General features: G+C 41.4%; 1 protein-coding gene across 1 annotated transcript in view; it reads left to right on the top strand.

Moving 5' to 3' along the window:
* IL31RA (interleukin 31 receptor A) overlaps nucleotides 1-18310 on the top strand; it is an 85139-nt gene that overhangs the window by 18207 nt on the left and 48622 nt on the right. Inside the window, exon 5 of the mRNA XM_033957675.1 lies at nucleotides 15779-15905. Within this exon, the coding sequence (XP_033813566.1) occupies nucleotides 15779-15905 (127 nt within the window). The remainder of the gene's footprint in view (nucleotides 1-15778; nucleotides 15906-18310) is intronic.

Here is an 18310-nt window from a genome sequence, read left to right as displayed (position 1 = left end):
CAGCGTATCAACTGAAGTAAGTCCCACAAAAAATACAAATGGGATTATACTGTGTGTAAGAAAAAAAGGAAATTAGGCAAAAGTCAGTTCGCAAAAAAGGCTAGTATGTAAGTTGCCATTCTATATACTCATTATGTCCGTTAGGAATAAGGGTCTGTAATTCAAATATCCAGTATTGTTCTCTTCTCTGTAACCACTTGATTTTATTACCCAGATAGTCAGCAAACAGATGTTCAATAATGAACCAGCGTAAGTCTCGGAAAGTATGGCCATATTGGATACAATGGGGGACCATAGGAGAATTCAATGATTGAGTGTTGATCCGTGACCGATGTTCTATCAATCGGGTTCTGACAGTTCTCTGTGTGCGACCCACATAGATCATAGTGCAGGGGCAGATGATAACATAAATAGCCCACATGGATTTACAAGTGGTGTCTGACTTTAAAGTGTATGATCTGCCAGTATTAGGATGTTGCCACTGATTGCCCTGAGTGGTAGTATGACAAATGTCACAAGTGTCACTGCATCTGGAATGACGGCCTTCCCGCATAGTAAAGCCCCTGTTCTTGCTATACCTAGAATGAACCAGGTAGTCTCCTAAGTTCTTTGCCCGGGAATACGCTATGCGGGGAAAATCCTGGAAGACCGGGTGAAGCTGAAGAATAGACCAATGTTTCCGGATGCTCTGGGCAACACGGGCAGCATGATTAGAAAAAGTCAATATGCATGTGGTGCCCTCCGCTTCTTGAGTAGAAGTCGTTGAAAGGAGGAGTTCCCTATTAGCGAAAAGGGCCCTAGTGTAAGCGTTCTGTAGAACGTTATGAGGGTACCCTCTCTCCTTGAATCTGGCGTAAAGTTTCCTCGCTTGAAAGCGGAACTCTTTGGTGTCAGAACAAATCCTACGGACACGGAGGAACTGGCTGACTGGTAAGGACTGTTTTAGTTTTGTAGGATGACAACTGGTGTAACTGAGATAGTTATTAACTTCAACTGATTTTCTGTACACTGTAGTAGTTAGAATGTGTTCTGACTTAGTGACCCATACATCCAAAAAAGATATATGGGATAAATTGGACTCCATGGTGAATCTCAGATTAGAGTCCAATGAGTTTAACCAATCAACGAAATGAGGTAATAGTTCTATGGGTCCCGTCCAGATGCAAAAAACATCATCTATGAACCTGTACCATACTTTGATGTATGTATACCAGGCTGAGGAATATAAATAACGTTCCTCAAACCGTGCAACATATAGATTGGCAATACTGGGGGCAGTGGCTGTATCCATTGCAACCCCGTGTGTCTGGAGGAAAAATTGCTGGTCAAACTGGAAATAATTGTGGTTTAATACTAATTGTGTTAACTGAATAAGAAAATCTGCCCTAATCCTATCATGATGAACATCCTGCATGAATGTTCTAGAAATAAGTTCAAGAGCAGCTGACTGGGGTATGTTAGAGTAAAGGGACTCAAGGTCCATGGTAACAAGTATGTGCGAATCTTGAATGTCTGTCAACTGAGAGATGCATGTAAGAAAATGAGTAGTATCTTTAAGATAAGAAGGTGCACGGGTTACTAACGGTTTGAGAAACCAATCTATAAATTTGGATAAGGGCTCCAGAACCGTGCCCCGGAGGGACACAATAGGTCTACCTGGAGGAGGACAAACCTTCTTGTGGACCTTGGGGACAATGTAAAAAGTGGGGCGGCGGGGAGATGTTAGTTTAAGAAATTTAGTCTCCGCCTTGGTAAGTTGACCCTCATCGTATGCTTTATCCACTATCTGCGCGATAGTGGAAATGAGGGAATCTGTGGGATCACCTGAAAGTATGGAATAAAATCGGGTGTTTGATAAATGTTTATGCAGGATGTTCATCATGATAGGATTAGGGCAGATTTTCTTATTCAGTTAACACAATTAGTATTAAACCACAATTATTTCCAGTTTGACCAGCAATTTTTCCTCCAGACACACGGGGTTGCAATGGGTACAGCCGCTGCCCCCAGTATTGCCAATCTATATGTTGCACGGTTTGAGGAACGTTATTTATATTCCTCAGCCTGGTATACATACATCAAAGTATGGTACAGGTTCATAGATGATGTTTTTTGCATCTGGACGGGACCCATAGAACTATTACCTCATTTCGTTGATTGGTTAAACTCATTGGACTCTAATCTGAGATTCACCATGGAGTCCAATTTATCCCATATATCTTTTTTGGATGTATGGGTCACTAAGTCAGAACACATTCTAACTACTACAGTGTACAGAAAATCGGTTGAAGTTAATAACTATCTCAGTTACACCAGTTGTCATCCTACAAAACTAAAACAGTCCTTACCGGTCAGCCAGTTCCTCCGTGTCCGTAGGATTTGTTCTGACACCAAAGAGTTCCGCTTTCAAGCGAGGAAACTTTACGCCAGATTCAAGGAGAGAGGGTACCCTCATAACGTTCTACAGAACGCTTACACTAGGGCCCTTTTCGCTAATAGGGAACTCCTCCTTTCAACGACTTCTACTCAAGAAGCGGAGGGCACCACATGCATATTGACTTTTTCTAATCATGCTGCCCGTGTTGCCCAGAGCATCCGGAAACATTGGTCTATTCTTCAGCTTCACCCGGTCTTCCAGGATTTTCCCCGCATAGCGTATTCCCGGGCAAAGAACTTAGGAGACTACCTGGTTCATTCTAGGTATAGCAAGAACAGGGGCTTTACTATGCGGGAAGGCCGTCATTCCAGATGCAGTGACACTTGTGACATTTGTCATACTACCACTCAGGGCAATCAGTGGCAACATCCTAATACTGGCAGATCATACACTTTAAAGTCAGACACCACTTGTAAATCCATGTGGGCTATTTATGTTATCATCTGCCCCTGCACTATGATCTATGTGGGTCGCACACAGAGAACTGTCAGAACCCGATTGATAGAACATCGGTCACGGATCAACACTCAATCATTGAATTCTCCTATGGTCCCCCATTGTATCCAATATGGCCATACTTTCCGAGACTTACGCTGGTTCATTATTGAACATCTGTTTGCTGACTATCTGGGTAATAAAATCAAGTGGTTACAGAGAAGAGAACAATACTGGATATTTGAATTACAGACCCTTATTCCTAACGGACATAATGAGTATATAGAATGGCAACTTACATACTAGCCTTTTTTGCGAACTGACTTTTGCCTAATTTCCTTTTTTTCGTACACACAGTATAATCCCATTTGTATTTTTTGTGGGACTTACTTCAGTTGATACGCTGTCATTTTTTACTCTTTTTTGGTATTCAGGGAATTTCCACCTCTTCCCTCAAGAAATTGGTCATCTGACTTTTTCATCCAATAATACTAGTGGCTGCAGTTTAAATCTGGAGGCGTTTCCCTCTGTTAGGTGCCATTTTCTGCCTTACTTTCCAAGCCACGCCGGAGGAATCACCAGTCTTATTACAGTCCAGTTGTTCCTGAGGAAGGGGGTGTGCACCCCCGAAACGGAGTCCCGTTGGACGGATGATGTTACACATCGGCTGGCTGTTCTACAGTCTAAAGAAGCTAAGTACTTCCATTTATTGACTGGCTTGGTTCTGATTTGGACAGATTTGGACACTTTCCTTCCTTGTTTGGCCCCCCTGGCAAGGAGTAGAGACAAGAATTTCTTAACCTCATAGTGTGTTTTTTTGATTTCTAGAATCTTTTTTCACACGTAGCACTTTTTGGGGGTGCACTTGATTTATTCTCACTCACAGGAAGAACCCGGGGATGTTTCACAGTTTACACTCTTTCTGAGTGTCAGCCGGTGACAGCCTTTCCCTTAGTGGGTGGCTGTGTTACTGAGGGTTCTCCTGTTTCACACTATGTGCAATTTGCTGATTAATTTAGATTGAGGTTTCTTCTTGTCTCTCCCCCTTGTCAGTTGGTTTTCTTGGGGTTGGGGAGGTTTGGCAGCAGATAAAAATGACAAGCAGAACAAAACTAACTGGTGAAACATCTGTCCACATTTTCATTGAGTCCAATAGGGGCGTATGATTTTAAATAGAAAATCTAAAAGTTTTCCTGCTTGAGGAGGTAAGTGTGTCTGTCCCTACTGAAACTTGTAGGAATCTGTTCCAAAATACACCATTGAAGTTGAGAAAAGACATGTTGGTGGGCCATATTATGAGCCATCCTGTTCCTTTAACTATTTTGAGAAAGTATAGTTCCCATACACAATATATATTTTCTTTAGTCTCCTTTATGAATTGTGGTTGTGCTTATTCACTTATTTATTCTCTTCTTATGAATTTTGTAGGTACTTTATTTATCTTAAGGGTTTTTAGCATCTTCCTGTTTATTAACTTTTGTTGATTATCTCTTGACTTTCGATCTTATAACAATAGCGTCATTTAGTGGTGTTTTTATTAAGCTAATTACATACAAAAAACTTTATTGAATCTTGCAATTGTTAAGTACATTATGTAAAGAAGTGTGAGAATTTTAGCATTAATTGTTTGTGAGCACTTTGCACTTTGCATTTTATTTTCATTTAGCTAGGGTGATGGTTTCTTGGGAATTAACTTATTTATTGTGCATTTTCCACCCTTTCTCCCCCGATGTGTATGTCTGACCAGGATTTAAAATTGGGAGTGTGAAGATTCTCACCGGTTTGACAATTTTGAAAAAGTCTAGTCTCATTTAGACTTTGGTCTGTTGCTGGTCACCTATGAGATACAGCCCGAGCATAATCTCCTGTTTGTACACTATGGGCTCATACTGATGTCCTTTATTTAAACAATTATTTCTATTATTTTTTCTGGTTCAGACATCCTCCCCGAGGGATTAAGCGTGTTAGCCAATTATATATTGTATTTTATTTTTCTAACCATTTTTTCCCATACTCTGGTTGCACTTCCTTCTGTCTGTGCTCTTAACTGTGTATCCAGGTCCTTCTAATCCATTTGCTGTTTTTCTCTCCTTCTTCACATTCTGCCCTACAACCATCTTTAGCATTAACTCTTAACATTCAACTTTCTTCCATTTTTCCTGCTTTCTTCTCAAAATCTATCTTCTTTTCCATGTCTTCCCTTCCTATTTATCCATGTGTACCCTCTCCTCCCTCTTACAATACAATACAAATTTAAAAATAGGCTTAATTAACTCCAGATCAATCAAAAATAAACATCATCTCCTAAAAGATACAATCCTAGCCCATGGATTTCATATTCTCTGTATCATAGAAACTTGGCTCTCTGAAGGAGAGGAAGCTTATTTATCTTATTGCTGCCCCCCAAACTACGATTATCTCTGGAATCACCGCCAAAATCGTAAGGGCGGTGGTTTAGCCATCATTTTTCAAAACGCTTTGATCGATTTTTGCGACCAATCATTAGGTATCGTTCCTATCGAATACTTACACGTTAAAATAAAATCTTATCCTATCATTGACCTCTTACTACTTTATGCCCCTCCTCCCATTGGACAAAATAGCATAACAACAATACAAAATTTAATATTTGATCACTGCACAGCTTCTCCACACCCCCTGATCATGGGTGACTTTAACATATACTTTGAAGATCAATCAATCTCAGTCACAAAGGACATGCTAACTTTTATAAATACTTTAAACTTATCTACAATCATTCACCAACCAACTCATGTAGCCAAACATACTCTTGACATGATGCTTATACCTAAATCCCCCTCTTTCAAATATTCAGAACCTTCAGTTCAACCAGTACCTTGGTCGGACCACTATCTTATATCCTGTAATTTTATATTTCAACAGTTCATACCAAACCTATTATCAGCTAATCATAAAACAATTTCATATAAAGATTTCTCAAAAATTGAATTAACTGATGTAATAACTATTTTAAATTTCATCAGTACAACCTTTAATTCCTCTTCTTTCGATGAAACATAGAAACATAGAAATTGACGGCAGAAAAGGGCTATAGCCCATCGAGTCTGCCCATACCAATGACCCACTCCCTGATTCTTACTCTCCTAGAGATCCCACATGAATATCCCATTTTCTCTTGAAATCTAACACGCTGCTGGCCTCAATTACCCTCTGAGGCAGCTCGTTCCAATGATCTACCACCCTTTCAGTGAAGAAGTACTTCCTCGCATCACCCTGAAATTTCCCTCCCCTGATTTTCAGCAAGTGTCCTCTGGTTACTGAGGGCCCTGTAAGACTGAAGATATCATCTTTCACCTCTATACGCCCAGTAATATACTTAAAGGTCTCAATCATGTCCCCTCTCTCTCTTCGCTCCTCCAGTGAGTACATCCTCAGTTTTTTTAACCTTTCTTCATACGTGAGTTCCCTGAGCCCCAAAACCATCCTGGTAGCCATTCGCTGAACCGACTCAATTCTCAACACATCTTTTCGGTAGTGTGGTCTCCAGTATTGAACACAATACTCGAGATGAGGTCTCACCATGGATCTGTACAGCGGCATTATGACTTCAGGTTTTCTGCTGACAAAACCCCTACGGATACAGCCCATCATTTGTCTTGCCTTGGACGATGCCTTCTCTACTTGATTGGCAGCCTTCATATCGTCGCTAATGATCACTCCTAAATCACGTTCCACCGTGGTCCTGGACAAGGTTTCACCATTTAGTGTGTAAGTTCTGTGTGGATTTTTTTTGCCTAGGTGCATTACTTTACATTTTTTAGCATTGAAGCCCAGCTGCCAAGTTGATGACCACTGTTCAAGCTGTCTTAGGTCCTGCGTCATAAAGTCAGGCACGCTGCTTTTGCCAACTATGTTGCATAGTTTGGCATCGTCGGCAAACAGTGATACTTTTCCTCTAAGTCCTTGGGTCAAATCTCCTATGAATAAATTGAATAGAATCGGCCCTAAGACGGAGCCCTGAGGTACTCCACTCATCACTGCTGACGTTTTGGAGGGGGTACCGTTTACCATCACCCTTTGAAGCCTACCATCTAGCCAATCCCTTACCCATGTTGTGAATGTATCCCCTAATCCCATCGATTTTAGTTTGTTCAACAGCCTGCGGTGTGGAACGCTATCAAAAGCTTTGCTGAAGTCCAAGTATATCACGTCAAGGGACTCACCGGCATCCAGATGACTGGTCACCCAATCAAAGAAGTCAATCAGATTAGATTGGCAGGACCTTCCCCTGGTGAATCCGTGTTGATGTGGATCACTACTAATTTAGGAAACCACACTAAGGGCTCTTGTAGATACTAAGGCTCCTTCAGTATCTAAAACAATTTCATACCGCAAATCACTAAATCCATGGTATACAGAAGAACTTTCACTTTTGAAAAAACAGCAGAGATCACTAGAAAGAAAATGGAGAAATGATAAATCGCTCAGAAATTTACAACAATATAAAGAACATGCATCATTTTACAAACAAAAAATCAATCAAGCTAAATATAATTATTATAACAAAAAATCATAGAAGCAAAAAATCCAACAGCTTTATACTCATTATTGAAGTCAGTCTCTCCTATATTAAAAAAGGATACTAATCAAAAATGCATTCTTACAGCTCAAGAAATTGCAGATTATTTTTCAACCAAACTAAATACTGTTCGAAATACATTTCAACTAGGCTCTTCTATTCAACCTACAGATAACAATAATCCTTTATCCATTCCGACGTCCAAATGCTCTAAATTTAAAATTCCAACAATAAATGATATAGAACTTAGTTTGCGTAGAATCAATCTAAAAGGCTCTCGCGAGGAAGTAATACCGCCATTCTACCTTAAAAAATTTTTCTCCTCTTTGGGCCCCTTCATTCTCTCTTTAGTACAAAACAGTCTTCTTACGGCTTCCCTTCCTCAGAATTGACCTACTAATCGATCGTTTAGATTCAATTGGAATTAAAGACCAAGTTCTAACATGGTTTATTTCATTTTTGTCGAATCGTTCATCTATCGTCAGCTTCAATGATAGTATATCCAAAATTTACTCCTCAAAATATGGTATCCCGCAAGGTTCAATATTGTTCCCCCTTCTTTTCAATATACTCCTCTCTCCACTTTTAAATATAACACAATCTCTAGGATTTACAACATTCGCGTACGCTGACGACATTCAACTCGTACATCCATTACATCCATTAGATCCTGAAAATAGAGGGCTGACTGAGCTTGCTGGCGATTCTCTCAGTCAGGCACCCCTGCAGCCACCACCCGGCATTTGCCGACTTGGAAAGAGGTCCTCTAACCCTATAAAATCCTGAGTGTGCCGCGGAGAAAGAGGGCTGACTGAGCTTGCTGGCGATTCTCTCAGTCAGGCACCCCTGCAGCCACCACCCGGCATTTGCCGACTTGGAAAGAGGTCCTCTAACCCTATAAAATCCTGAGTGTGCCGCGGAACGTGGCCCGCGGACGCGTGCCTAAGGCCATGTGACCGAAGGGGCATTGCCAAAGGGGCAGGACACGCCCCTTTGGAGCCCCTTCGGAGCCAGGAGGAGTGAGGAGTATTTGGGAAGAATAATGGGGAAGCGCAAAGCTAAAATTATTTCCTCATTACCATCTAATGTACTTGGACCAATGGATCGTCATCTTTCAGTGTTAACAGCGACATCTGAAGGTAGGACTGATTTTCGATCCCAATCCGCCTCTCTATCATCCGGTGAACCCACGCCTCCACCTCAACCTCTAACTCCTTTACCAGAGAAGGCTGACTCCATTTCCCAATCGGGATCGGACTTAGCCTCCCCATTACTTTTAGAGTTGGATTCCAAAAATACTTTAAAGGGGGAACGATCTTTTATGGTGTCTCCTGTTTCTATGCCTACAGGCTCTAATTTTAGGCCTGAGGAGGGAAATAAGTCAATTACATTGCAAGATGTCTGGACTGTAGTGAATAGAATTGAAAGTTCATTGCAGGGCACAGTAGTGAAATTGTGTCAATTTTCTTCAGAAATAACAAATAAAGTGGCTGAGCATGATACTCAACTGGTAGATATGGGAAAGAAATTAGATAAATTAGAAACATCTGTTTCTGTAATTCAGTCATGTGTTGTATCTCAAGTCAAAGATAATACTTTATTACACTTACAGATGGAGAAAATGGAGAATGCTTTAAGATCTAGGAACCTCAGATTTCTGAATTTTCCTTTATCTCATTTTCTTTCACCTTTAGAATTACTCAAAATGTATTTAAAAGATGTATTATCTTATAATGGCTTAGAAAATTTTTCCCCAGATAATCTTTACTATTTGCCTAGTAGTATTACAAAGATTTCAGAAGAAGGGGGGAAAGATCAATTAGTGTCTCCTGACAGCTTGAATATTTCCCAATTTCTTGAGTCATCTAAGGATTATATAGCCAAAAGAGCAACATTATTAGTCACATTTAGGACTGAGATGGAAAAACAAGACATTCTAAGATTGTATTTCCTGAATAAAAGTGCTGTGTTCTGTGGACAACAGATTAATGTTTTTCCAGATGTCTCTAAGCAAACACAACACAGGAGGAAGCAATTCCTACAACTTAAGGATAAAACCTTAAGTGTAGGTGCTTCATTTTTCTTTAAGTTTCCCTGCAAATGTTTGGTGGTATTTCAAGATACCAAATATATTTTTTTGGATCCAACTCATTTAGAGAATTTTCTTATAGATAAACCTAAGTTAGATATTTTGCCTGTTATTAGTGCAGAGGTTGTGATGGAATGATGAAAATGATGATTGTCATCCTGCTTGACTCTAGAATGTTTTAAAGTTAAAGATGTTGATGCTTATTATTGCTTCAGTAAGTTCCAGCAGAAATAGCCAGCCCCCTGTAATGTGGACTGGATGATTACTATTGTTTTATTTGTGAAGAGATTTCTTTATATTGTTTAATTTACCTACATTGTTATATGTTGTAACAATTGATAAAAATTCAATTTAAAAAAAAAAAAATCCTGAAAATAAAGAAGACATTGCAACTATTAACAATAAACTTGTAATAATACAAAACTGGCTTAACACAAATAACACTGAGTTAGAACTGGTTACTACTATAAAAATTTTAGGTGTCTTGATCGAGGATAAACTTACTTATCATGACCATATTAGCAATACTGTCAAAATATGCTTTTATAAATTACGTTTAATTTGCTCACTCGCCAAATTCCTACAGCCTAAATCTATTAATATACTAATTCATTCCTTAATAATATCCAGAATAGACTATTGCAACTCTCTCCTTCTTAACACTACTCAAAAAGAAAAAAGAAGACTGCAGGTAATACAAAATACTGCCGTGAAACTGATCTACAACGCAAAAAAATACGACCATGTTACCCCTCTGTTGATTAAATCCCATTGGCTTCCGGTAAGCCATCGTATTACTTTTAAATTACTACTTTTAGTTTTCAAAGCCTTGATTTTTAATGAACCACAATTTATTAACAGGTGGTTAATCCCTTACAGCACGACACGGTCTCTCCGCTCGACTTCTCATAATCTTCTCTCTATTCCCTCTATGAAAGTTATAGGAATTAGACGGCACGATATGTTTTCAGTTATGGCCCCCCAATCGTGGAATCTTTTACCCCAATATATTAGAGAATTAAAAGATTTAACTCTATTTAAAAAAACTCTAAAAACATTTCTATTTAAAGATGCTTATGATTCCTAGCATATCAATTATTGATTTTTACTTAAGCAGTCTAAATTACCCCCCTTTTTTGTTCTTTCCTTTTATGTTTTTTCTTCTCTCCTATCCAAACATTGTAACTTTTTCCCCACTTACCCACACAATTCTTGTGAGTTTTAACCCATAACAAAAGTTATTTTTGTTAACACCTATATTTTATTTGTATATTTTATTATGTTGTACATCGCCTAGCAATTTAAATAGGCGATTCATTAAGAACAAATAAACTTGAACTTGAACTCTTCTTCTCCCCCCCTATTCCCATCTATCCATTAGAAGCGTTTCTTCTTATCTCTTCCATTCCACACCCATTGCTATGCACCATCTCCTCCCTCTGTCTTCCCTTCCCCTCTATCTATATGCACCATCTCATCCCTCTCTCCCTCTCCCGTGGTCAGACATCTCTGTCTTCCTCCTTCCGCCCTCCTGTGGTCTGGCATCTTTCTCCTCTCCTTCCCATAGCCTGGAATCTCTCTCCTCTCCCATGGCCTGGCATCTCTCTCTCCTTTCCTCCTTCTTCCTGTGGTATTAAAATAGCTCTCCTTCTCTCCTCTCCTTTCTGTAGTCTGGCATCTCTCTCCTCTCCTTTCTGTAGTCTGGCATATCTCTCCTCTCTTTCCTGCAGTCTGGCATGTATCTCCTCTCTTTCCTGCAGTCTGGCATATCTCTCCTCTCTTTCTTGCAGTCTGGCATATCTCTACTCTCTTTCCTGCAGTCTGGCATCTCTCTCTCCCCTCCTTTCCTTCCATTCTGTGGTGTGGCATCTCTCTCTTCTGTCCTTCCATCATCCTTCTCCAAAATCTTATATCTCACACTTCTTTGAGTCATCTCTACTCCCTCCCAGTGTAACATTTCTCCCTCCCTCCTCTCCAACAATTCTATCTCTTTCTTCCTTTCCCCCTGTATACCATCTCTCTTTCTCTCCCACTCCACCCACTATGTCCAATGCTTCTCTTTTTCTCTTCCCTTACCCACTGGCAGCATCTCTTTCCCTCTTCCCCCCATATCATCCATGCATCTCTTTTCCTCCCTTCCTAACCCCAGTCCATGCAACATCTGTCCTTCCCTGCTTTCCCAATCCCCAGCCCGTACAGCATCTCTCCTTCCCTACCTTCCCAAACCCCTCCCAGTCCATGTAATATCTGTCCTTGCTTTCTCAACCACCCTCCCCCGCAGCCTGTGCAGCATCTGTCTTTCCCTCATTCCCAACCCCCTCCCTCTCAGTTGGATCCTGTGATATGACCTCTCCCTCATTCCCGACCCCCTCATCTACCACCTCCCCATTGCTATAATTTAAAATCTTCAGGCAGCCGGCGGTAAGCCTCCCGCTGTTGGCTTGCTCCGGAAGTGTTCTTTCTGCTGCACTTCCTCTACCAGTGTAGGCAGGACACTGCAGAAAGAACACTTCCAGGGCAAGCTGATGGTGGGAGGCATGCTTCATTGCGCCACTGGCTGTCCAAAGATTTTAAAATACAATGGTGGGGAGATGGTAGATGGGGAAGTCAGGAGAGCCATTCTTTCAATTGCCAAGTTTTGTGGAGGCCATGGCCCTCCCCCTGTTCCAACGTGTATTCCGAGAACTATATGGATAGAGGTAGCCAGCTGCTTAGAGAAATTCTCTGCCAGCTCCCACAAAAACTATTAACCAGAGAGAGAGACAAGCTGCTTCTCCCTACTCCAAACTGCTTCTTCCCCTTCTCACTCCAACTGCAGTTCAGTCTCTCACTATACTGTTCTCAGGCTAAAAAAGAATCCTCTGAATCTTTCAAAAGAGCCCATAGTAGCTCTCTGCTTTTGGCACTGGGAAGAATTCACACAGGTTGCATGACAGCCTCCCCGTTGGCATGACATCAGAGGAAATAGCAGCTTCCTGTTTGAAACATTGAAACCTATGAAAGATTCAGTTAACAGAGGAATCCCCCCTCACATACGTACCCCCCAGAAATCAAAATAATGCATGGCAAAATGATACAACATATCAAGAAGAATAGTATTTATAGTATTCTGGAAATGTATTCAGATACAGTACTTTATTATTTGTCTCTTAGTCAGTCCTAGCTCCCCAGTCCAGCAAGAGGATTGTGAAAAATTGCAAGAGGACCTTTTGAGACCAGGAGACTGGGCATCAAAATGGTCAGATGACGTTTAATGTGAGCCAAGTGCACAGTGATGCATGTGGGAAAGAGGAACTCGAATTATAGCTACGTGATACAGGGTTCCATATTAGGAGTCACTTCCCAGGAAAAGGATCTAGGTATTATTGTTAAGGATATGTTGAAACCCTCAGCTCAGTATCAGGCAACAGCTAAAAAAGCAAATAGAATGTTAGAAATTATCAGGAAAGGAATGGAAAACAAAGATGAAAATATTATCTTTGTATTGCTCTATGATATGGCTGCACCTTGAATACTGTGTGCAATTGTGATCACTGTATCTCAAAAAAAGATATAGCGGAATTAGAAAAGGTACAGAGAAAGGTGCCAAAAATGATAAAAAGGATGGGAAAACTTCCCTATGAGGAAAGGCTAAAGCAGCTAGGGCTCTTCAGCTTGGAAAAGACACGGTTCAGGGCAGATATGATAAAGGTCTATAAAATACAAAGTGGGATAGAAAGGTTAGATGTGACTCATTTGTTTACTCTTCCCAAAAATACTAGGATTAGGGGGCTTGCAATAAAGTTACATATAATTAAACTCTGGAATTTGTTGCCTGAGAATGTGGTGATCAGTTAGCTTAGCAGGGTTTAAAAAATGTTTGGATAATTTCCTGAAAGAGAAGTCAATATGGCTTGGGGGAATCCACTGTTTATTCATAGGATAAGTAGCATAAAACCTGTTTTACTCTTTGGGATCTTGCCAGGTACTTGTGACCTGGATTGGCCACTGTTGAAAACAGGATAATGAGGCTTGATGGACCTTTAGTCTGTCCCAGTATGACAATTCTTATGTTCAGCAGCACGGTAACAGAAATTCTGAGTTTACTGGCAATCATAAATAATTTAACAGCAATGTTTTAGGTAGGTTGCTAAATGGCTATCAAGCTTCATTTTATTTAATTTTATGTTGCATTACCAAACATTAGGCATTATGGGGCTGATTCTATAAATGGGCATCCCGCTTGTAGGCTGTGGTAGGCATCCTACTGCCATCTGGCAGCCAATTGGGACACATGATTTTTGAAAAAAATCTCCCCGAGGCATTTGTCGCATTTGTAGTTGTTTGTTACGGGTCTGGGAAATGCGTAGGGACACCTACACTCACCGTAGGCTGGGTAAGGGCATGGTTTTGCCCAGAAGTGGCCTTTGATGAGTTTAAGCATCCGTATGCGTCTCCCTAGACCCGCAACAGACGCCTGAAATGTAGGCCAGCAGGAGGGATGCCCACTTTCTCCTGATACTGCCCCCCCCATGAACTACAGATACCCCTCCAACCATTGACACCCCACAAAACCCAAACACCCACCCTGTCACAGCCCCTCCTGCTGTATCCCAGGATGCATCAGGAAGGAAAAGGCCTGCTATTTTGGAGGAGGCGGGCCTGCCTGCTAGAGGAGTAGGCACCCCTCCGACCATCTTTACTTAAAAGGTATGGGGGGTAGATGTTGGGGTGGGTGTTTGGAGTTTTTGGGGTGTAGCCATTGGGAGGGGTGTAGGCAGTTGATGGGTGTCTGTGGTTCAGAGGGGCGGGCCAGCAGCAGGAGAGAGTGGGTATGCCTCCTACTGATGGTGCGTCAGTGGGGCTGGTGGCAGGAGGGATTGGGCATCCCTCTTGCCGATGGTGGTTTGGGGAGTTTTTGGGGGATTGCAGACAGGAGGGAATGGGAATCCCTCCTGCCAATTTCAGGGGTGGGTGTCCCCTGCCGCAGTTATCTTAGCTGATCACGGTAGGGGTATTTCCCCCCTGATCAGCTGAGCTGGCAGGACTCTCCAAAGCCACGGTTTCGGGAAGTCCTGCCAGCTCAGCTGATCGGGGATTCCCTTGCGGCAATCAGCTGATGGCAAGGGATCCCTCCACAAAGATAAGCAGCTAAGCCTCCCATCTTTGCGATCAGGCAGGCGTGATTCTGTAACCGGTGCTGGCAATTTGGGCGCAGGTTAGAGAATCGGGGGTAAGGCGTCTGTTTTTTAAAGACAGATGCAATTTTCAGCCGCTTCTTAGGCGGTCACCGAGACTGGCATTCTATACAGAATCATTACCTATCTATATTAGCTGTAACTTGATATTAAGAATATTAAGAGCCTGGAGATGTAAGTGGTATTCTTAGGGTTATAGGACCTAAGTTTATGAAGGTTAGTCTATCAAGATTATGCCTCTTTTTCTAGCTTGTTTTCCATTTTTACTTTATTTTGACATATTCCCGTTTCCAGGTTATTTACGGATCCACCCTCCATATGGGGGGCTGATAGTTTATAATTTTCTGCGGATGGGCAGACTGGATGAGCCATTTGGTCTTTATCTGCCATCATGTTTCGTTAATTTTGCTTAAATATTTGAAATATTTGATTCTTATTCAGTGATTACCGAATGTCATTTCTTTATTATGCATGCTTGAAATACTTATAAATCTCTCTCTCTATATAAAATCGGATGTATGTATGTTCCAGCATAACCACTAGGGGAGTAAGAGAGTCATACTGTAATCCCTCCAGTTGTCAACCGGTCAGTTTGGGCTCCTTTTTAGTATTTAGGACCTTTTCTTAAAGGTTTAATTATACCTGATGAGTGTCCAAGTCCTAAGCATGGCCTAAGCCTGCCCAAAACACACCTCTAATATGCCCCCTTAAGATTTGGATGCACTGGAGACAAAACAACCAGAAAGACGTCTAGAAAGTCTGTTTTGAGAATGCCCACATGGACATTTTAACTAGTATGACGTCCAAGTGCTGTCGTTTGGACGTCTGTCTTTTTTGAAAATGAGCTTCACCGTATGATAAATATCAGTAATTACTGAAACAAAAATCTATACATTATTCCACTTAGCTGGCCTAGATGCACAAACATTGTTCTACAATAGATTTCCACGGCCATATTTCCAACCACTATGAAACTGCCTTTTGTGTGAGGTCCTTTGAGTTGTCAAATATACTTAACGCAGAGAGGTTGTCTTTCTTTTAACATAAATAATTTCCTGCTTTAACTTTTGGGCTTTTAGGTTTTACGTAACAACATCCATATGGGAAAAGAAAAACAAATGGCACATAATCTCACGGGGCTGCTGAATTTCACCGAGTATGCTGTAGCCATGCGGTGCATTTGCACGGATGGTCCAACCCTGTGGAGTGAGTGGAGTGCAGAGAAAACAGGAAGAACAGAAGAGCAAGGCATGCCAGTATTTTATGATATGTATTTGTTTCATCTAGCACCATAGTAGGAGAGCACAAAAAAAGTGCAGGAAAGGAAACGCACAACATGCTGAAAGCAGGGAAACTGAAAAACCAGGACTAATAATAATAATAATAATAACTTTATTTTTGTATACCGCAATACCAGAATAGTTCAGAGCGGTTTACATGACAAGAGACTGTACATCTACAGTGAAATTTACAAATAAGTCAATCAATCAATATAACTTAGCGAGTCGGGAGCAGGCAAGAAGGAGATAGAGAAGTTATAAACAAGTCAATCGGTGTGGCTTAGGAAGTCGGGTGCAGGTAGGTGGGAGGTGCAGGTAGGGAGAAGGCAGGTAGTTGGGAGGTGCAGGAAGGTGGGAGGTACAAGGCATAGTTAAAAGTAGAGTTACAAGGAGGGCGGGAGTCAGAGATATTTGTCAAAGAGATAAGTTTTGATTGACTTCCTGAAAGTTTGGTAGGAGGGAGAATTAGAGATGAGAGTGGATAGACATTTGTTCCATTTGCATGCCTGGAACGCCAGGGATCTGTCTAGGAATCTCTTGTAGATGCAGTACTTTAGGAACGGGAAGGCAAACAAGTGGGCGTTACGTGTGCGAGTGGGGCCCGGACGGACAAAGTGATCTGATAGGTAGATTGGGGACGAGCCTGTTAGGGTTTTGAAGCAGAAGCAAGCAAATTTGAAGATAATCCTCGCCTCCATAGGCAGCCAATGCAGTTTTTTGTAGAAGGGACTTATATGGTCAGATTTTTTGAGATTATAGATGAGTCGAACGGCTGTATTCTGAACGAGTCTTAAGCGTTTGATGTTTTTTTTAAACGAACCTAGGTAGATGATATTACAGTAGTCTAGGATGCTCAGGATTAGTGATTGGACCAGTAATCGGAAGGAGAAGAAGTCAAAGTAGTGTTTGATGGTGCGGAGTTTCCAGAGGGTACCAAAACATTTTTTAATCTGAGCATTGGTGTGGGCTTCGAAAGTAAGGCAGCGGTCCAGGATGACTCCAAGGATTTTGATTGTGGGGTTAATTGGGAAGTCTAACCCATTAAGTTTCAGGGAGGTGTTTGTAAGCTTGTTGTTGGGACTGGCCAGGAAAATTTTGGTTTTTTCTGGGTTCAGCTTTAATTTGAATTGAGTGGCCCATTGTTCTATCTTGGTGAGGATGGATGAGGTGAATTGTTCAATCACTTGTGAAAGCGAGGTAATGGGAATGATAATAGTGATATCGTCTGCGTAGATATATGATTTTAGTTTTAGGTTGGATAGCATATGACCTAGTGAAGCCATGTAGACATTGAATAGAGAGGGTGAAAGAGGGGAGCCCTGAGGAACTCCGCAGGGATTGTGCCAGGGTTGGGAGAGGGTCCCATTGAAGTGTACTTGGTAAGAGCGGTTTTTTAGAAATCCTGTGAACCAGTTTAGGACCTGACCGGAGATGCCGATGGAGTCAAGGCATCTGAGTAGAATGTCATGGTCAGCCAGATCAAAGGCACTGCTCAGGTCGAACTGGAGTATCAAGGCACTTTTTCCCAGAGAGAATAAGTGGAGGAAGTAATTAGTCAGAGAGGCTAAGACAGTTTCTGTGCTATGATTTGGGCGGAAGCCAGACTGGGAATCATGGAGAATGTTGAACTTCTCAAGGTGGTTCATGAGTTCGTGGTTGACTAGGCCTTCCGTAATTTTTTGGAGTAGCAGTATGTTGGCAATGGGTCTGTAATTGGAAGCCAAGGAGGTAGAATCCTTGGGGTTTTTTATAATCGGGGATACAAGGATGTGACCGAGTTCTTTTGGGAAATGGCCGGTGAACAAGCAAAAGGATATCCAGTTGAGGAGTTCAATTTTGAATGAAGGAGGGGCAGATTTCATAATGGAGGGGGGACAGCTATCTAGTAGGCAGTTTGAATTTGCATATTTGGAGTAGAGCTTGAGGAATAGGTTCCAGTCTGGGCTTTCGAAGTGGTTCCAGGTCATGTCTGCTATTGAACTATCAGGTCCTAGGGTCGGTTGATTGATTGTAAGGTCTGTGCTGGGGATTATGAGGGACGATTTCAGAGTGTGAATTTTATTGGTAAAATAGTCGGCTAGGGTAGTGGCGGAGGGTGGGAAGTCTGAGTTGGAGCGTTTGAATTGGTCAATATCGAATAGTGAGTTGACTATTTTGAAAAGTTCTTTGCTGATCAGTGAGGGAGTATTGATTATTTGGGAGTAGTGTTTAGAGCACTTTTCTTTGATGATTCTACTCTAAACGAAATCGCGCCACTGAAACTTCGCAAAAAAACTCTCCGTCCCTCAGACAGCTGGTTCGATGCTAACCTTATAACTTTAAAACGAGAAG

Source organism: Geotrypetes seraphini, chromosome 1 (assembly GCF_902459505.1).
Source record: "Geotrypetes seraphini chromosome 1, aGeoSer1.1, whole genome shotgun sequence".
In the NCBI taxonomy this organism is placed as follows: Eukaryota; Metazoa; Chordata; class Amphibia; order Gymnophiona; family Dermophiidae; genus Geotrypetes; species Geotrypetes seraphini.
This window is presented reverse-complemented; position numbering and strand designations above follow the sequence as displayed.